We start from the raw sequence: 21,799 nt of genomic DNA on the forward strand, positions 1-21,799 counted from the left end.
CATTCCTTTAGTTCCAAGCATGTGATATTTATTCCAAGCCCAAAATTGCTCCAAAAGGCTCCAAAATGCACATTTTTGCATACTTTGTCCTTAAAACCTGAAATTGCACAAAAATGACTTTAAACACTAAAACTACTAAGGAATAACAACATAAATGCATGAGAACAAGCTAACTCAGTCGCATAAATATGCTCCTATCACAGTGTAGGATCATCGAGGCAGCCTAGTCAGCCAGTTCAGAGGCGTAATGTGCAAGGTCGTAGTGGTCTGACTAGTAGAGGTCATGAAGGCCAACAACAGGCTCAGGGACGTATTCACCACATGACGCTGTAGGATGCTCAGAATAATCCTAATTTGATCATAGGTACGTTGAATTCTTGGTCATTTTGCTAGAGTATTAATTGATTGTGGTGTTACGCATTATGTTATTTCTCATACGTTCGCTCAGTTGACTCAACCTTATCCCATACCTCTTGGGTATGAGTTAGAGTTTGTGATGCCTAGAGGAGAGAGATGTTACGTTAGTTGTGTATATCCAAGATGTCCCGTATTAGTGGAGGATGTAGTTATACCAGTTAATCTCATCCCATTGGATATTGTGAATTTTGATGTGATTTTGGGCACAGATTGGTTACATTGCAATCGTGCCAATATAGATTACTACGGGAAATCAGTTACTTTTCATCATCCTGGTTTACCTGAGGTTACTTTTGTGGGCGAGTGTAGTGAGGTGAGACATGGTGTTATTTCTGCCATAAGAGCTAAAAAGTTGTTAGAGAAAGGTTGTCAGGGATATTTAGCTCATGAAGTGTTATATGATGATACTCCTACTATTGTGGAGAATGTTCGAGAGGTCAGGCATTTTCCTGACGTATTCCCTGATGATTTACCTGGATTGCCTCCAGACCGAGACGTGGAGTTCACCATTGATTTGCTTCCAGGTACTAATCTTATATCTTTAACTCCTTATTGAATGGCTCATGCTGAATTGAGGGAATTAAAATTCAGTTTTAAGAATTAGTTGATAAGGGTTTTATTCAGCCTAATACTTCATCCTGGGGAGCTCCGGTGTTATTTATGAGAAAGAAAGACGAAACTTTGAGGCTATGCATTGATTATAGGCAATTAAATCGGGTAACAATTAAAAATTGTTATCCATTGCCGCATATAGACGATTTATTTGGTCAGCTTCGAGGCGCTTGTGTGCTTTCTAAGATTAATTTGAGGTTTGGTTATTATCAATTAAAGATCAGAAGTGAGGATGTCCCTAAGACAGCTTTTAGGACTCAATATGGTCATTATGAGTTTCTTGTGATGTCATTCGGATTGACTAATGCACCTGCAGCTTTTATGGATTTGATTAATTGAGTATTCCAGCAATATTTGGACAGGTTTGTTATTGTCTTTATTGACGATATTCTGGTATATTCTAAGTCTAAGTCAGAGCATGTTCGACATCTTACTTTGGTGTTGAAGAAATTGAGGGAACACCAATGCTAAGTTTAGCAAATGCCAATATTGGCTAGATCAAGTGGCATTTCTGGGACATGTCATATCTACTCAAGGTATTCAAGTGGATTCTCAAAAAATGGCAGCTATTGAGAATTGGGAGCAATCGCAAACCGTCACTGAGGTATGGAGTTTTCTCGGCTTAGCTGGATATTATAGACGGCTTGTTAAAGATTTTTCAGTTATTGCTTTACCGCTAACGAGGTTGACTATAAAAGATGTTAAGTTTGAGTGGGATGATAATTGTGAGCAAAGTTTTCAACAGTTGAAATATTATCTCACTCATGCACCCATTTTGGCGCTTCCAGATGATAGTGGTAATTTTGAGATCTACAGTGATGCTTCCTTGAATGATCTAGGTTGTGTGTTGATGCAGCATGGTAGGGTGATTGCTTATGCTTCAAGATCGTTGAAACCTCATGAGATGTATTATCCTACTCATTATCTTGAGTTAGCAGCTATTATTTTTTACTTGAAGATTTGGAGACATTATCTTTATGGTGATAAATGAAAGATTTTTATGATTATAAAAATCTTCAGTATCTTTTCACTCAGAGGGATCTTAATCTTCGGCAACGAAGGTGGATAAAGTTGCTCAGTGATTATGATTGCATGATTGAGTATCACCCTGGTCGTGCAAATGTGGTGGCAGATGCTCTTAGTAAGAAACCTCAATTGAGAATTAATGCTTTGTATGCTTGTCATGTTCCTCTTCTTGCGGATTTGAGGTCCACTGGAGTGAAGTTAGGGGTGGAAGATCGAAAGAAAGCTTTACTTGCTAGTTTCCAGGTCAGACCAATTTTGATTGATCCAGTGCTCGAGGCTCAGATGTATGATGAGGAAATCCAGGAATTAATCCAAGCAAGAAATGATGGGAAAAAGAAAGATCTAAGGATTACAGAATCTAATGGCATGCTTATGCAGGAAGGAAGAATGTATATGCTGAATAATACAGAGTTAAAGAAAGAAATTCTTGATGAAGCGCATGTATCGGCATATGCGATACATCCTGGAGGTACTAAAATGTATCATACCATTTGACCATTTTTATTATTGGCTGGGTATGAAAAGAGAAATTGCTAAGTATGTGAATAGGTGTGTTATTTGTCAGCAGGTCAAAGCTGAAGGGAAAAAGCCATTTGGATTGATGCAGCCACTTCACATTCCATAGTGGAAATAGGAAGATATTATTATGGATTTTGTGTACAAGCTTCCTCCTACACGAAATGGTTATGATGGAATTTGGGTGATAGTTGATCAACTTGCTAAGTCAGCGTATTTTATTCCAGTGAGGGAGAAATATTCTTTAAGCTGATTAGCTGAATTCATATCGAAGATTGTTAAGTATCATGGAGTCCCAGTTAGTATTATCTCGGATCGGGATCCTAGATTCACTTCTAAGTTCTGGTTAGCATTTCAGGAGGCTCTTGGTTTGAGGTTACTTTATAGTACAGCATATCATCCTCAGATAGACGGACAATCTGATAGAACTATTCAGACTTTGGAAAATATGATAAGATCTTTGGTATTACAGTTTGGCGACACCTGGCATCAACGGTTAGATTTGATGGAGTTTGCATATAATAATAGCTACCATTCGAGCATTGGTATGTCACCTTTTGAGGCACTTTATGGCATGTCTTGTCGTACACCTTCGTGTTGGTCAGAGGTTGGTGAAAGAGTTTTGGTGGGCCCTGAGATCATGGATGAGACTACTCAGAATATTCAAGTAATTAAGTCTACTCTGAAAGAGGCCCTGGATCGATAGAAAAGTTTAGTAGACAAGCATGACACTAATCTGGTGTATAAAGTTCGTGATTGGGTGTTTTTTAAGTTGTCACGGTGGAGAGGTGTTGTGCGGTTCTAGAAGAAAGGTAAGCTAAGTCCTAGGTACATCGGACCGTATCAGATCATCGAGCGAGTCGATAAGGTTGCTTACAGACTTGAGTTGCCTTCAAAGTTGTCTAAAGTGCACGATGTGTTCCATGTTTCTTTACTTCGTCATTATGTTTCGGATCCGTCACATGTGATACCTCCTCAACCATTAGAAATTAATCCAGATTTGACTTATGATGAGGAACCAGTGACGATTTTGGATTGGAAGGATAAGGTTATGAGGAATAAGACTTTGTGCTTAGCGAAAGTCTTCTAGAGAAATCACTCGGTGGGGGAAGCCACCTGGAAGACAGAGGAGCGTATGAAGGAAATGTACCCACGCTTATTTTATGGTTATTAGTAGTTTGTACATTATTGTATGGAAATTTCAGGGATGAAATTTTATTAAGGGAGGTAGGTTGTGACAACCCGTTCCGAAGTAAGGAATATTTTATTCTCGATAGCGTGGAAATGATCGTTTTACCCTTGAGCGTTGGGTTGTGATTTGTGTTGTTGGGATAAGAAAAATGGACTAATAATGTTATTTTCTATATTGTTGGATCCAATAGGAATTTAGAGAGTGTCTGGGATTGCATGGTTTTGGACTTGGTAGCCAATTAGGACTTAAGGATATTATTTAGGTGCCCAAATCTGGACCACACACTCTCACGTGCACCCACATGCATTCAGACCCCTCACTCTTTCTTTCTCTCTCTCATTTTCTTTTTGTCCGTACTATACATACAGTCAACCTCCCAACTAGCTTAAGCACTCATGGATCAAGCTAGATGAGGACGTTTTTGAACTCATTGCAAGCTTAGGAGCAAAGTCGTAACTTTTGTTTGAGGAAGGGACATGTAGAACTCGAAATATCCAAACTCCAGCGAGGAGTGTGAAATTCTCCAACGTGATCGCAAAGGTTTTAGCCTGTTTAGGGACTTAAAAGGTATTTTTCTAACTTCTCTAATACCTAAGAACCTTTTTGGAGTAGTTTTGATGTTAGAACACTTGGGTTTATCGAGTTGCAGGTTTGAACATTCGGTCGAAGGATTTTCCAACCACTTTTTGTTGGTTTTATGTCCCCCAAAGTGGTAAGAATGTGTTCTACTCATTGTCAGCTTCATTTTGGTGAAACTTTCATCAAATTTGGTTGAGAAATGGAAGAGATATGAAGCGTTAAAGTTTTTCCAGTTTCTGACGACACAGACGGCGACTACGACGGAATCCGGTGACTCACTGGAGAAAAGGGAGAATATTCCATCAACTTTGACGGAATATACTAACGGCATTAGGTATCTTTAACGGCATATGCTTTTATTTAACGGAATATTCCCTAACGCTATTAGGGAATCCATCAGTGTGCCAAGCACGTGCCTGCACATGGGTGGCGTGTCTGGCCGTGCCTTGGCCGACGCGTGGGACGTCGGAAAATTTTTCTAAAAATATGGGGATGTTCATGGGGTTGAGTAGATAACGTTGGTATATTCAAACACCCCAATTGAGCAATGTATGATAAGTTATTACCTGATTTTGGTTATATGCTTTAAATAACGTCAATATAGTTGTTTCGCATATAGGTGAAACCTATCATGAGGACGAGTGCGGTCAAGCAAGGCTCGGGGGTTACGACCCTTCCACATATCTGTGAGCAGGCTTTTGGTTTTCAGTATATACTTATATACTTGGTATTTTTCCCAGAAAATGTGTTTAAATGAAATTATGTTTTGAAATGTCATTCCTATTGTTTTATGCTTAGGTTATGAATTAATATAGTATGTATAAATGTGATTTGACGCAGTGGACGCTTAAGTAAGTATCAGGTGAGATGTAGATTGTTATTGTGAATTGATAATATTGTGAGATATGTTGAGAGCTCATAAACTTGCACCCCGGTGTTAGTGTTCTCGTCCGTGGTTAGGGCACAGTCCTTCACGTGATGTTCACCTCTCGCATCACACGCTCACCTTGGATCCAAGTTAGGTGCACAGTCCTGTCATACAAACCACTATAGGTGGTTCCGACTCGTAGGTGACCTGCGATTATTCGCACAGTCTTCACGTGATCGTAGCACTTGAGCGTATTTATTTACACCAGTCTTGTCGTACAAACCACTATAGGTGGTTCCGACTCGTGTGCAGGCATACTTGTTGAGCTATAGATTCAATCGTACATGCCATTTTAGGTGGATCTGGCTGATATGTTATTTTACCTGAGTTACTTCCTGTTGCATTGAGATATTGGCATGGTATACTTATGATTATCGCTATTCTGAGCATGGTTTTGATATAAATATGATTATATTCTATTTTCTGGGGAAAGTATACATGTTTTACAGCGAGGGGTTATAACTTTTGATAAATGGAATGATTTTGAAAAGCTTTGTTTTTGCCCACTCACACTGTCTGTTTTGCGCCCCTCCAGTTTTTCGGTAGGAGTGCTTGTTGGTGGTTTATGAGGATTCGATGGAAGTTCTGAAAAATTCTCACCAATGTAGGATCACGTTTAGGTGTTATATAATTCGTATTCATCCTGCTGGACTGCATTTAGGCTACTTATGCTCTGATTGTGTAATCACACTTATTCTCGTCTTGCACCTTACCTTATCTAGTGCTCTAGTTGGTTTGGTTTTTATTTATTCGCATGGCTACGTCACCCTCACGTGACAGCCAGCATGCCTCGAATTAGGTCAGGTTGTGTCACAACTAGCTCAAATAAATTCCCTACAAAAATAAATTGTAAAAAAAAAATTAAACATAAGAGGAGAAAATAAAAATATTAGAAGCAAGAAAAACTTACTGTTGTGAAGAATGAACAAATAAAGTTGGAAGAACAAATAAGAAAGGTGCAAGAGAGAAAACATGGGAGGGTTTGTAAATTGGAAGAACAAATAAGAAAAATGTAAGAGAGGAAGAAGAAAACACGGGGGAGAGTATATAAAGACCATCAATCTGTGGCTTACAACCGACACCGAGTTTCAAAATATTTTTAAAAAAAACTAAAATCTATGTCGCTCATAATTGACGCAGGCTTTTAAATATTTAAAAACAATAATTAGTGTCACCTAGAAGCGACACCCATACTTTATGTCACTTAAAAGCGACACTGTTTTACTTAAAGCGACACCAGTATTTAAAAATTATTAAAATGTATGTCAGTTATAAGCGGCATTAAATGTTTACGTTGGTTTAAAAGCAACATAGACATTTTATGACGCTTATAAGCGACAGTAAATCTGACATCATGTTCAGTAGGTGTCGCAACTGTCTTATTCGCCACTATATTATATTAAACCGACACCACCCACTGACACTATAAAGCCCTTTTGTAGTAGTGCAAGTGTGTCAGTTTATGCACTCACCATTAGATATTCATTTTGCTGCTGTGAAACATATTTTGAGATATCTCAAAGGTACCATTCATTTGGGGTTATGTTTTAAATCAGGTTTATATCAGTTGAAAGCATACACAAATGCTGATTGGGCAGGGCATCCCAATGATCGATGTTCAACTACTGGTTTTGTTATTTTTCTTGGTGATACTCCTATCTCTTGGAGTTCTAAAAAACAACATACAATGAGTAGATCTTCGACTGAAGCTGAATATAGGGCAATGGCTACAACCACTGCTAAGGTTATATGGTTCAACAACTTCTCAAGGATTTGTATATTTCCTGTCCTACTATTCCAGTTCTTTATTGTGATAATATCTCAGCTATGGCTCTTGCCACTAATCCAGTACTGCACTCCAAAGCAACCCAAAGCAACACACATTGAGATTGACTGTCACTTTGTCCGTGAAAGAGTTCAACAAGGGACAGTTCTTTTGCAGGTCAGTATGCATACATGTTTACTAAAGGCTTGTGTTCTCCTCAGTTTACTGGAAATTGCTCCAATCTCATGCTTGGGAGTTCGCCTCATGAGCTTGAGGGGGGATGATAGAGTTGATAAGATTATGAGTGCATAGGATTGTGTCAAGTGTCTGTGTATTATTGGTTCTATCCTTAGGTAGTTAGTCGAGGGGTGTGTTACTTAGTTCTTAAGCTTTTACTTTGTTGACGAAGGGATGGATGTTCGATCTTTTTACCTCATATGCCATCATTCAAAATGGAAACGGGCAACCTCAACTTTTTCTAATTCCATAATTCATACAAGGTACATTTTTTTTTCCTTTTCTGTTAAGAGAGAGAGGATATGATTAGGGTGTATGTACACTATCGAAATCTTGGCATCGCACACCATAGTGCATGAGTGAAATATGATCTCTCTCTTCTGTTAGACCCTTTCATCAATGAAATATTTGTCATACAAGTCTAGAACATAAACAACCTCAAATATATTTGTTGTGATAAGCTCCTCATAATGGGAATTATTTGACCAACTTGAAGATTGTAAATCACAAAAAACGAAGACTGTGTGCGTTTTGATGCCCTAGAGGTTGAGGATATGTAAATTATTAGTTTAAAAACAAAAGGAAAACTAATGAAAAGAGCTTGAAAACTTTGAATTTTAACGATAAGAACAAAAAAAAAAGGTAAAATGAATAGTAGCATAATTGACTTTTTAGTGTAAAAATGTGGTTTTTCGTTAAAGTAAACAATATCAGGAGCTTTTCGTTAAGTTCCCTTAAACAAAGGCAAACAAAAATACTACTATAATTGTCCAAATCATATTGCGCAAATATAGATAATGCTTAATTGTAAAAGAGTTCGTACAGTAAACTCGTGCTAGCTATGCTATATATACCGATCGCTAAGGTAGTAATGGATAATTTCTTCTCTACGGATGCATGGCAACCATGCACTGAGAAAAAGTAGACCCACTGCTGGTAAGGATTCCCGTTGCGAGGATACAGTATGATATGTTCAAGAGATTGATTGCTATCTCTCACATCCATGACAAGTCTAGGATGCATGGCAACCATGCACTGAGAAAAAGTAGACCCACTGCTGGTAAGGATTCCCGTTGCGAGGATACAGTATGATCTGTTTAAGAGATTGATTGCTATCTCTCACATCCATGACAAGTGTAGGATGCATGTTAGGGTTTAGAATTGTCCCATCATACTTGAACACCCACCGCTGGTTCACTGACCCTTCGCATTTGCGAATGACGATGGGTTCTTCAGAGCTCTGGCCATGGGATGTGATGCATCGGCTGTGATCGTTATTTTATTGGATGGTGCCATCGCGAGTGCTCATTGTTGCTCCAGCTTGTAGTCTGTAGAATTCTGAATCCATAATAAGGTGTTGTGGTTGTAGGATTCCAGGCACAGATCATTATACCCCTCAGTGGAAGTCACGGTGGGCTCTACGTCATCTCCCGCTTTCCAACCCTGCGTAGCAGCATTGACATTGGTTTCTGCTGTTAGGGAGGTGCCATTTTCAGTTCCATGGGCCGTCAAGACTAGCTTGAAGTGAGGATTGGTAATGGTTCCATCAGTAGATAATACCCACTTTGTGGCTTCGGAGTTGGCCTTATCACAGTCATAATTCATGACATACTTTCCAGGTTTATCGCTCGAGATGGTCATGCATTTGTTAGTCCCATCTGTTTGGAACGTCCATTGCTTACTGAGTTCCGGTCCGCATCACCACAGTTGGATGACACTCCCATCGACGTCGTCATTTGCGTCTACACACAACCCTTGTTAGTGTTTGAGCTACTTTTGAGCTAAATTTCTCTACGTGTTTATAACCAATTCAACAAGAAATTGAAATGAACTCAGAGATTGAATATCAGAGATGAACATTTGGGAAGAAGGAGGACATTGCTCCCTCGAATTTGGATTCGATCCACCAAAGTCAGCATACAGTGTAGGGTTTTTAGTCGTTGCTACCCACGCACACATACACTTGCACCATTACTGTGATCACCTACACCTCACTTGTTTTCATTTAACTTCTAACAAACTAGACATGTGGCAAGATACACACTATCGAGATGTTATAATCCTGTCCGTTGATTACATTATTTGAATATCAACTACTCTAACACTTAGAACATTTCGACCTTCATCTTTTTCTTCCTTTCTTCAACTACAATGCACCTATGATCCAGCTTCCATGCTTATCCACCAACACTTTCTTCTAAGCTAGTAGCTGGTTTAACTCAAAGCTTCTCTTTGAGTGTGCAGAATCGATCTTTGGGAAGTGCCTTGGTGAAAATATTAGCATGCTGACATTCTGATTTGCTATAGATTAGCTTGATGATGTTTGACCGCAATGCTTCTCGAATGTAATGATAACTTCTTCCAATGTGTTTTGTTCTTTGATGGAACACAAGATTTCTTGTCATAGCAATGGCAGATGTATTGTCACAGTAGATATGAGTAGCTTATGTTTCTTCTTCACCAAAATCTTGAAGCACAAACCTCAACCCCACAGCTTGAGTGGTTGCTTTAGTTGCACTCATGTACTCAACTTCAACTGTTGACAAAGCAACATTATGTTCTTTAACAGAAGCCTAAGAGAAAACCCCACTTCCAAATGAGAAAACATATCCATATGTGCTTTTCATATCAGCTTCATCCTCACTCCAATCACTGTCACAATAGCTTATGAGAATTGATTCTTTTCCTTTCTCATACTCAATCCAATAGTCTAATGTGCCTTGTACATATCTGAGCACTCTTTTTGTTGTTCCCAAATACTTCTTTGTTGGTCCATGTATGAATCTAGCAAGTAAGCTAGCTACAAACATAATATCTCGTCTGGTTGCAATCAGATACAAAAGACTTCCAACCAACTACCTATATACATTATCATCTGTTTTCTCAGTCTCATCAACTTCTTAAGTTTGTCATTCACGGCCAATGGAGTACTAACAGGCTTGCAGTCATTCAATCCAAATTTCTGCAGTAGGCTGATTGCATATTTCCTTTTATTAATGAAAATCCAGATTCAGACTAAAGAGTTCCCATTCCAAGGAAATGATATAGCAATCCCAAGTCTGTCATTTCATATATTTTCATCATGTCACACTTGAATTCTTCCAGTAACTCAATGCTACTACTTGTGTAGACAATGTCATCTGCATAAGTAGAGACAATGATGCTTTCACTTTCTCCCCTTGACTTCATATACAAGGTTGCTTCACTTGGACTTCTGGTGAATCCATAGTTGTGCAAATGAGTATCAATTTCTTCATACCAAGCCCTTGGAGCTTGCTTTAATCCATACAAAGCTTTCTTGAGTTTGTAGACCTTATCTTCTGCACCTTACACAATATAACCCTCTTGTTGATTAATGGAGACCTCCTCTTGCATCACACCAATAAGGAAAGTTGATTTCACATCTAGTTGAAACATCTTCCACTTCTTTTGAGCTGATAAGGCTATAAGAGTCCTGATGGTATCCAATCTTGCAACGGGAGAAAAAAGTTTCATTGAAATCAACCCCAGGCTTTTGTGTATACCCCTTGGCAACAAGCCTTGCCTTGTGCTTTTGAATTGTCCCATCCAGGTTTAGTTTGGTCTTGTAGATCCTTTTTACTCCAAAAATGGGTTTGCCTGATGGTCTGTCAACCAATTCCCAAGTCTTGTTTTTCACTATCATTTCAATTTCAGCATCTATTGCTTTCTTCCAAGCTACATCTATGGCAGCATCAGTGAAATTATTTGGTTCAATCATACATACATTGCATTTAGCATAGATTTCACTCAATTATCTCTCTTTAACTAGTGTGGCTTTAGCAGTACTAGACTCACCACTCTCAGTTTGAGAATCAATGAATTCATATGTTACACGCTTGCTCCCTTCTAGTTGAAAGTCATCTCTCAATGGTAATGGATCAATCTCAGGTAAATTCAAATTGATAGGAAATGATAGTTTCTCACCATTTTCTGCATCCTAATCATGAATGCAACCGTAGTTACCCATAACTCTGACAACAGTAAGTGTCTACCGAATATGTACTATGCATAAAGTCTTTGTATGCCAACTCTAATGGTAACATAGTTAACCCAAAATTTTAACCATGGTTACAAGCAACTAAAATAAAGATAATGGTAATCTGCAACCATGCTAATGGTGGAACGAACAAGATGCAATTCGTCCACTAAGGTCTGAGTAACTTGTATAGAAGTCTAGAAGCAGCTTTCTCATAATGCCATCATCCTCCGAAAGTAAACAGAGAAGAAACTGTAACTATCCAGGAAATTTGGACTTTGTTTCCTCAACATCCTTCTACTCTAACCGAAGGCAAAAACGCCTAGATTGAAAATTCTCCTCATCTAATCATATCACAAACGAGGACTTGTAGATCACATTCCACAAATAGGTTAACAACATCCCTCTTTTATCTTAATCGTCTTCACAAGTGTCTTGTCGTTGAAATTTCAACGCCCATTCTAAGGAAATAAACCATCGTCAATACCTTAAGCTTTGAGGCTGGAAGAATACTACTTTCTACTTAAGTAAGACTACCACCAATTGGAATACCACATGAGCGTAACATTGGTTCAGCATCACAATTATTGATTTCCACATTATCAACACGTACAAAATACCTCGAACTGAGAGTATATAATGATACTTCCCAACTCCATTCATATAACAAAATGATTATAATTATTCAAACCATTTCTTGATAGGTTAAAGGTAACTCCATATCGATATTCATATTTTCCAACTAAAATAGAATAGGACCAGCTAAAAGTGTTCAAAAATAAATATGTCCATTTTCGTACAATCAGAAGATACACTATAGTGTACTCATAGCTGCTGATTAAATTCTTCTACTACCATTGTCAGAATTTAGTCTGTTCCAAAAAGTAAGTATATTTAAGAAGTTCTAAGGTTGATAAAGATTTTGGACACGTTCTTCACAAAGAAATGTCATTCAATTTCCAAGCAAAGATGATAATTGCTAACTTTAAATCACGAATAAAATAGTTCATTCCAAATGAGTCTACTATGAATTCAACAAGTTTCACAAGAAAACTCTGAATTTCAAAAGTTTGTTACATAGACCACCAATTTGAAATAGGATTTGTGCGAAAAGACACAAGAAAACTAATGTCGTACGAAGAATGGAATGGTGGTACTCTACTGGATATCGCCAATGAATCAAAACTATTTTTGATTTCTACTCTAAAAAGGTTTAATAATGACGGTTAACAATAATGATGAGATTGATCCATAAATCCCTAGTGATACACCAATAATGATACATTAACCCCACGTTAGGGCCATCAACTAATCTCAATTCCACACCTTTCCTTGACAGAAAAGTTCATTGATTATAATCTAGAGACACTCGCCCAAAATGATCTTCTAAGGATTGACTAGTCATCAATTTTGCCCAAAACTTAGGAACTACTAACATATTTTTCGTATTCGACGAGGTGGCAAGATTCGAACATTAGACATAAAAACCAAGAATGCTCACATCACGGGTGTGATGAACACAATACTGCCCAACTTATGCTCTGATACCAAACCGACACACCCCGACCCGAGATGTCCACTAGGACTCCGAATCGAGCTGCGCTGGCCGACACCTGGAAGGTGACAAAGCCATAAAGTGTGATGATGTGGAAAAATGTGAATAAATTTAAACTTAAGAGTGCCTAAATACTAGAGTGCACTGGTGAGCGGGAAGGAACCCACTTCACACGTGACGTTAGAGCATAAGTAAGAACAGTATAGTGGATTAAGAATCGTACCCTCGAAAGAATCTCCAATACTAAGAATCGCCACGAATCTTCGACAATAAGAAAGCTCAACTAATAAAACCTGGAGGGTGAAAACAAAATAAGGGTGAATGGCCCTGGAGATAAAATTTTAATAGAAACCATATAAAACATTATAACCCCTCGCTACAACACCTGTATAATTTCCAGAAAAATTATAAATATACCACAACGCAGCATCTCATCAGTAATATCAAATAATCATGTGAATAATAACTCATACTAGCACGCAAGTCGGAGTCACCTATGGTGACCTGTACGACTCACTCATATCTCATCACATATACTAGTTCATCGCATATTTCATCACATATGCTAGCTCATCACATATTCATCACATATGCTAGCTCATCACATATTCATCACATATGCTAGCTCATAAGTCAGAGTCATCTCTTGTGACCTATACGACTTATCTATAGCTCAATAAGTATACCTACACACGAGTCAGAACCACCTAAAGTGGTCTGTACGACAGGACTGGGTGTAAGAAAATACGCTCTAGTGCTACGATCACGTGAAGACTATGCGAATAATCGCGGGTCACCTACGAGTCGAAACCACCTATAGTGGTCTGTACGACAGGACTGTGCACCTACCTTGGATCTAAGGTGAGCGTGAATTGTCACATCCCAGCCCGGGCTCGACTCCATCGTAGCACGATATTTTTCGCTTTGGGCCCCGACCACGCCCTTACGGTTTTGTTTCTGGGAACTCACGAGCAACTTCCCAATGGGACACCCATCCTGGGAATGTTCAGGGTTTAGGGTTCTAGAGCCTGAAGACAAGGCTACTAGTTACCTAGCATAAGGCCTCTTGATCCTGTGATTACGGCCGAGGAAGGAACAATCTTGGCCTTTGGGTTCTAGAGCCTGAAGACAAGGCTACTAGTTCTGTGAAGTTCACAAATCATCGGCATCGGGTTAGGTCACGGTGATTATATTCGTAAGAGTATAAGCACGTTGAACTGGCACCAGGTTATATGGACATAAGTACTCGAAATAGATGTATGTCTTGATAGTAAATGTGGTTCGGCCGTCGGAATGTCGAACTCTGAAACTCACTTGCAAATTCCAATCATAAAACAACTCGGCACTCAATGTTCCGAGCCTAGTAACCTGTAACACCTCACTTCGTCGAGAATGTTAATGAGATCAGTGTTCTAAAAATCGGCCTAGGCGCTGGGCGGCGGAGCTCAGACCCGATTTAGACTAAAACGCTCAGTTAGGCAGGGAGAACATAGGCGGTACTAGGCAGTTTGAATCTCATTGCAAATCCCAAACTTGCTGCAATTTTCATAAACGATCTACAACTTCCGATCTCGTATGTAACAACATAGCCCAGGAAAATTTATGTAGCTCGTCTCTGTGAAGATAAGGGAAGAAAGGGTGCGAAGAGAGAGAGAGAGAGAGACTGCTGGTGAAGATGAAGGAAGAAAAATTGTTGCCAGATAATTTCTGCAGCTCATCTGTGAAGATGAGAGCAGAGAAGAGAGAGTGCAAAAAGAGAGAGAGAGAGAGAGAGAGAGACTTAAACATTTCAGTATGTGGTGGTTGTGCAAGTTGAGGACTCAAAAAGATTGGGTAATGTGAAAGAGCAAAGATGAGGTTGACGTTTTAGATGGTTTTAAAATTGAAAACCATGGACTCTGAGATGGTTTTAATCATGAAAACCACCCAAGGTGGATGGGTGATGGGAAAGAGAAAGGTGAGGTGGATGGTTTATAAAGTGGAATACATACATACATATATATATATATATATATATATATATATATATATATATATATATATATATATATATCTTATATAAATTATAAATTATTTAGATAATATTTTGTTTTTTTTTTCCTAAGCAAGCATATCATATTTGTACATAAAACATTCACATATGTATGTTCTTCTATAAGAAATAGCATATTAGTTAATAATTATTTACATTTGATATAGTAAATTTAATTAAATAATAAAATATATAAGAAATTTACCCAAATCCGCCTAGGCCGCCTAGGCGCCTACCTAGACTCCGCCTAACCGCCTAGCCGCTAGGCGCTAGCCCGCTGCCCGACTAGCGCCTACCATTTTTTAGAACCTTGGATGAGATTACCTCTACCAACAAGAACTCGAAAGTCCCTGTCGACCGAAACTTGGATAAATAACCAGTCGGTCTCGAAACAGTGTTGTTTATCCAAACTGAAGGTGCTCCTTGATCTGCTGATTCTACGGCTCCAATGTTGTTTATCCAAACTAAAGATGTCGCTAGTTGCCTTCACGGTGCTATGTTGGCGGAAGAAAAGGAAGAAGGATAAAATCTTAGGTTGTTGAGAAGCTTTGCGCAGGGCAATTTATATGTTGAATTGGAGAGAGCCTTGAACGATGCACTCCCTCTTCTATTTATAGTAGCAAACCCCTTTATGACCAAGCTAGAATCGTACTTGGATTAGAACTCTTCAACCCAATCTGATTAGGTTTTGGCCAGTCCTAGCTCCAATAGGACTTTGAACCAAACTCCATAACAAACCAAATTCATCTCTTGATCCCAAGCACCTTCAACTTCCAAACTCCTTGTTCCACAAGGAATCGACTACTTCACCGTTTATCTAAACCAATCCTCTTCGCAACAGGATTCAGCCGGCCGGAACTGGACAGCCCACAAGAAAATTCTAAATAAATGTCATTGGGCCGAGAATAATCCCAAGCTCGGCCCAAACAAATTCAAACATAAAAATAAAAGAAAATTGGTAGGAACCTAAGATCTTGTTTCTTCAATGATTTCTTGCATTGATCATGTTCTTTGTAACCTGAACCTTCAATCTTCTAATGTACGCATCAAACCGATTGCATATCGACAACATCACTCTCTAAAGTTGGCTTCTTTAAAATCTAGAAAATCTGATGTTTCTGGAGCTAGAGGGCAAATACGACATTTTCTCAAACGCACCTGTTGAAGGGTAATTCAAAGGATGCGATTTTGTACTTTGAGAACTTTAATGAAAAGCTCCCAGAACTATTCACTTTAATGAAAAACCATATTTTTACACTAAAAAATCAATCTTGATACTACTTACTTTACCTTTTATTTTGTCATTATCGATCAAACTCAAAGTTTTCAAGCATTTTTCATTAATTTTCCTATTTTTCTATCCTCTGTAGTTTGAATAAATAAAAACCCCACCCAAACTTCACATTCATTCATTCACAATTCATTGCATAAGAAAACCTTTGCAACACATTGAACAAACGATTTTCTCATTCTTCATTGAGGTTACACGAAAAACCAAACAAGAAGTCCTAAACTGATCAACGACTTCATGATTTTCAATAACCACAATCCTATTGTAAGGATGCGTTTGTTGCACCAAACTATCTCGGAATAACCACACTTCTACTATAATAAAGGTTTCATTGCCATGAGGCATCCCAATCAAATAAAGGAAAACTAATGAAAAGGGCTTAAAAACTTTGAGTTTTAATGATAAGGACAAAATAAAAGGTAAAGTGAATAGTACCAGGATTGACTTTTTAGTGTAAAAATGTGGTTTTTCGTTAAAGTGAACAGTACCGGGTGCTTTTCGTTAAAGTTCCCATCAAATAATGCAATGTTATGTAGTGAGAAACTTACACAGAGCGCCAAAATGATGGTAAAGGAAAGCAACACACTCCCGGCTGAATTACCCCGAAATGGTAAAGTCAATTGCAAGCAACAAAAAATTTAGGTTTTGCCATAAAACAAAAACTTCTACAATTCAACACAATGGAGCCGAAATTTCAATTATACAGATAGTTTCACTTCTTTTTTTGTTTTTGGGAAAAAAAAAGTTGCACTAATTCTGATACACTAATGGCTCTTTTGCTACTGTAGAAGTAAATTTTCAGCTTCATACTTCTGTACGGCACAAAAGAAGGCAGAGGTGAATAATCAAACCTTGCAGTCGAGAGAAAGCCAAGCAGCACAGGATGATCCAGGAGTTCTCAAAAGTTACAAGTAAAGCTTCAGCAATCGTTCAGCCCTTACCCTGCGAGAGAGAAAGGTATGCAGTTAAACATCGTTGGTTTCAGAGAAAACACGGTTGATAAACTTGGATAAACTCCAAGGTCACCGATCGATGAATTAACTTACAGATTTCCCCATAACAAGTAATTCGCATCGCCAATTACTTTAGGCTTCCATTCAGTACTATTTGACCTACTGTAAGTATCCAAGGATGCCAGGTAAGATACTTCTTACATTTGATTCATCAAAGCCTCGAAACTATTGACTAACTCTCCACGAAACATTAAAAACTTAGGGAATGATAACCACACACCCTTATTCTTCCCCTACATACCCCCTTCTAATTATGTCCATTGTTTCTGTTTAATTAATTCAATCCGTAGGCCAGAAACAAAAAGAGGCATGTAGGAAGATAAAAATGGTATAGCAATTCCCAAAACTTATAGCAGTTTTTCCCCTATTGCTTTTTGGAAGTAATTCCTATTTCTAAATTTCTGTACCTTGTGAGGAGGAGTTCCTGGTCTTAACATGTTGTTTATCCCAAGCTTCCCCTTCTTCTCAGAGGCTTTCAAAATCTGGAAGGAACATGTCAATGTATCATCTACACTCATCATGGCACCAGCATTATCAAACTCCCCACAGTAATTTGGAGCTGAAAATATGGTTACCAGCTTCCTTTTTCCAAAAAACTCATATCCATCTTCCACAACCTGATAAATGAAACCCAAGAAATTTAATAAGTAACGGACAAACATTGAGAGACTCTACTAATAAAATTCAGTTTGCATCTCAGACCAGGCAAAAACATGTTCACAACTAATCATATAAAGAATTTCACTCCAGCATCAATTGAAAGAGAGTATCCAATCAATTAAATGAGTACGTGACGGAACAGGTGAAATACAAGAAGTCCTCCTGTGAATAAATTTTTCAAGTGTGTAGCTATTTATTGAAAAGTTTACCTGCGCCCAGAATCTCAACACGGCACATGGCATACTAGCATTCGATACCAATACATCATTAGGGTAACAACCCAATAGACATGCCACAATGACAAAGTAGATGATGGGTAGTGGAATGAATATGAAAAGGAGTGGAAATCAACCCATAAAAACAGATAAATCATGCAAACACACACAGAATCTCTAATTATAACTTACTCCGTGTGCTTTTACATGTTTACCAAATTCGAAAGATGAAATTTTAAATAAAGTTACTTCAAAATTATCATCCATATTACTGTCATGACAAGTTTAACTGTACAATAAAAGTGATTATTTGAAGATGCATCACATGATGCCAAATATTTAAGTTCCCAGACTTTGTGTATGCATGAGCATGCAGGTCCAGTTCAGTATAAAAAACAAAAAACAAAAAGAGAGAAAATAACTTCATAGCACCTGATGAGCGCGGCAAATAAGATCTAGGTCATGTTTCTGGAGAAATTCAGCAACCTTGTCAGCCCCAAATGTATATGACACGCCACGATCATTCTCTCCCCAACCTTCAACATCTTTATCAGGATCAGCCCATAATAGATCACAGAGAAGGCCCTGATCTGGCACATCCACTGGCCGTGCAATATTCCTAATCTGATCTAAGTGTTTCAAATCAGGAGATAGACCGCCATGCATGCAAAGGATTTTCTCATCAATAAGAGCAGCAACAGGAAGACAGTTGAAGCAGTCAGTAAATGTCTTCCAAATACGAACATTAAATCTTCTCTTGCACTCATCATAGAATCCATAGATGCGGTTGATGGAAGCGCATTCATGGTTGCCTCTGAGGAGAAAGAAGTTCTCCTTGTATTTGATCTTGTATGCAAGGAGAAGGCATATTGTCTCTATGCTCTGCTTACCACGATCAACATAGTCTCCTAGGAATAAATAATTGGCTTCCGGTGGGTACCCACCATACTCAAACAGTCGCAAAAGATCTGAAAACTGACCGTGAACATCTCCTGTGAAACAAAGAGGGAAGATGAGCGTTGTCATCTTAGTAATCAACAGAAATTTCAAATGTTTTTAATTCAGGAAACCATTATAAAAAATTAAAAAAATAAAAATAAAAATAAAAAACCTAACATATATCTACATTATAGACTCAATTCAAAATCGGTCTTTGATATTTATTTAAAACAAGATCCTTTTACCATGATCAACAGAAACGGATTTGCTTCCATTTCATAAAGACAAGAGTGAAGATGAGAATGCAAACCAAATAAGGGTTGGTGGTCATGAGTATAAAATTACTTAACAACTGGAATTCCTTAACAAGTCACGGCGCTAAATGGTGGAAAGTGAAAGGAACCTAATAAACAAAAAAGTGGAGTCCAAAAGCTATGCCTGCCCTCCGCATCCAATAAATAGAAGCTATATGTGCTATTTTGTGCGCTATAACAATTCGAGTGACACGTAACACTACAAGACTGGCATACTAGAAAAACACAAGAAAATTTAGCCGACATTCAAGTTGTATATGCCAGTGTAATAAATGAGGATCAAATATAACGGCTAATGCATGGTAGACATTTACCCAGGGGGGGCAGAGACATCAAATTTTGACTGCTTTCATGAGTCAATCTCCACCTCAAAAAAGGGTACTCTCATTCGTCACAATGACGAACTTCAATGGCTATCCACCAAATCCAACTTCAGAGAATGCCTACTTACACAAAGCACACATGGAACTAGAAACGCAAAAATTAATGCCTGTATAATCTAAAAGTAGAAAAAATGCACAATACAGCCACATCATAGACACTAGCCCTGGATGACCTAAGAACTATTCTTCAGAGTAAGAAGCCTATTTAATGCACCAACAGGCAACCACGCCAAAACAAACGACAAGGGACAAGCTAACGAATTACTGAAAGGCACATACGAAACCTTATACTGCAATGCTCAAAAGTTTTGTCACATAACCCTGCCAAAGTCGCAAAATTTTCTAATGAAAAGCTACATTAAATCCTCTGACCATCAACTTTACTTCACAAGAAAAAACCAGTAATAATCCAAACTGTGCTAAATCATACTTTCCACTGTGCAATATATATATATGAAATTTCACCCAGTAACCCTTTCACTGGTAATTGCCCCTTCTGCTCTAATCAAATGAACCATAACCCGAAAAACATAAACTCATTTTCTTTCCAACAAATTACACAAACCAGACATACAAAATTCCAATTTCCAACCATCAAACCCTTTTTATATTTGCAAATTACCCACATTGCTCTTTCACACAATCAAGTCCAAATTCAACACATAAACATGCCAACAAAGTCAAAGAAGCAACTTTTCAATTCATCCGAAGCGAAAAACCAAAACTTTCAATCCACAAATTAATTAAAAACCCTAGTCCTTTACCACAAATCTTAATTGGAGCTTCAAGCTCCAGAAGATTCGGCTGACTGAGAAAGATTTCCTTGGAGGCAGAGCAAAGCTGCCTTATTTCAGCTTCCGTCAGTTGCACCTGTTTGGTGGTCCGGCCATTCTTCGCAGCCACAAGCTTTCGTATAAGATCGTCGACAATACTCTCGTCCATCACAGCAAGTCTTCTCTACCCACACACAAATCGCACCCAGAAAAAAAAAAAACCAATAAAGCAAACGAACCCAGAATACCAAAACCCTAGCTCTTGGGTGAGGTGAAAAGTGAGAGGAGATCCGAGAGAGAGAGAATCAGAAGAACAAGGAAGAGTGTCAAAATCACAAGGAGAGATTTTGGGAAATAATATCTAGGGATTTACATGTTGGAGAAGATGTGGTGGAGGTGTGCGTGGCGGCCAATTTCGGCTGGTAAAATGACGCAGAGAGGGGAGAGAGAGAGAGAGAGGAGAATTGAAAAGTGAGTCCGAGTTGGGCTTGGGGGAGGACATGGCGGGTATTTTATTATTATTTTACTTTTGCTTAGTTTGGTGGGTTTTTGAAATTTCATACATCTATTTTTTTTTTCTTTTTTTTTTATTAAACGATGTATTTTGTTGGATTAAATTAGATGTTAGATTAGCCACTGACTATGTTCGAACTCACACCGTCATGCAAGAACTCAATTGTTTTTCACTACTATATAAAGGCCACTAGCCAATTTTATTTTTTCATACCAGTGATATTTGAAAATGATCTAAAAATTTTTACCGTTAGATTCTTATTCGTTGCATCCTTAATTAAAACAGCAAATTTAATTATCTGTTTGTACCGTTGCGAGTCATAAAGAAATCAAAATTCAAGAATGTGGTGTGGTATGATAAATATTTTTAACCACTTCTAATGTGATGCCATAAATTATATAGAAAGATTATTATCTTTATGAATTGTGATTTGGTTACAATTATGAGACTCAAATTCTTAATGCCAAGTATTTTTTGTTTCCTATATTTCGATTTTTCATCCACTCTATGTGCAATTTTTGTAAATATTTACACTATTAAATATGTGAAGAAATATGTCACATGGCTGGAATTAGTAAGACGTTCGATTTCCGATTACGTTATCCTCCTATTTGATAGACATGCTAATGTAATTTCCTTTTACAAAATGATGCATGCACATTGAATAATAATGACTCGTATTTCAAATCTTAAAATTCCAACCAATGTGACAACATTTTTTTTTTTTTGTTTATATTTCGCTTGCTCAATGATTGACTTTCCTTTTCCTTTTGCATAGTTGCCGGGGAACAATAATAAAGTTGTAGGCTCATGAGTTCATTTTTATTCTTCATTATCTATT

The 21,799-nt window shown here is 38.0% G+C and overlaps 1 protein-coding gene across 1 annotated transcript; it reads right to left on the reverse strand.

Moving 5' to 3' along the window:
* Window positions 1-16,767: 16,767 nt before the first annotated feature.
* On the reverse strand, window positions 16,768-20,919 carry LOC126600401 (serine/threonine-protein phosphatase PP1). The gene is made up of 4 exons (XM_050266980.1): window positions 20,436-20,919; window positions 18,468-19,027; window positions 17,568-17,777; window positions 16,768-17,089 (listed from the first exon to the last, which is right to left on the reverse strand). The coding sequence occupies exons 1-4, from the start codon at window positions 20,611-20,613 to the stop codon at window positions 17,078-17,080; spliced, it is 960 nt and encodes a 319-aa protein (XP_050122937.1). The 5' UTR covers window positions 20,614-20,919; the 3' UTR covers window positions 16,768-17,077.
* Window positions 20,920-21,799: the final 880 nt, after the last annotated feature.

The sequence above is a fragment of the Malus sylvestris genome, chromosome 14, assembly GCF_916048215.2.
Source record: "Malus sylvestris chromosome 14, drMalSylv7.2, whole genome shotgun sequence".
Taxonomy (NCBI): Eukaryota; Viridiplantae; Streptophyta; class Magnoliopsida; order Rosales; family Rosaceae; genus Malus; species Malus sylvestris.

Coding starts and splice junctions, on each gene's coding strand:
- LOC126600401 (XM_050266980.1), bottom strand. CDS start 20,613: ATGGACGAGAGTATTGTCGACGATCTTATACGAAAGCTTGTGGCTGCG. Junction 19,028..20,435: donor AGCTCCAATTAAGATTTGTG/GTAAAGGACTAG, acceptor TTTGTTTCACAG/GAGATGTTCACGGTCAGTTT. Junction 17,778..18,467: donor TTATTTGCCGCGCTCATCAG/GTGCTATGAAGT, acceptor TTCATTTATCAG/GTTGTGGAAGATGGATATGA.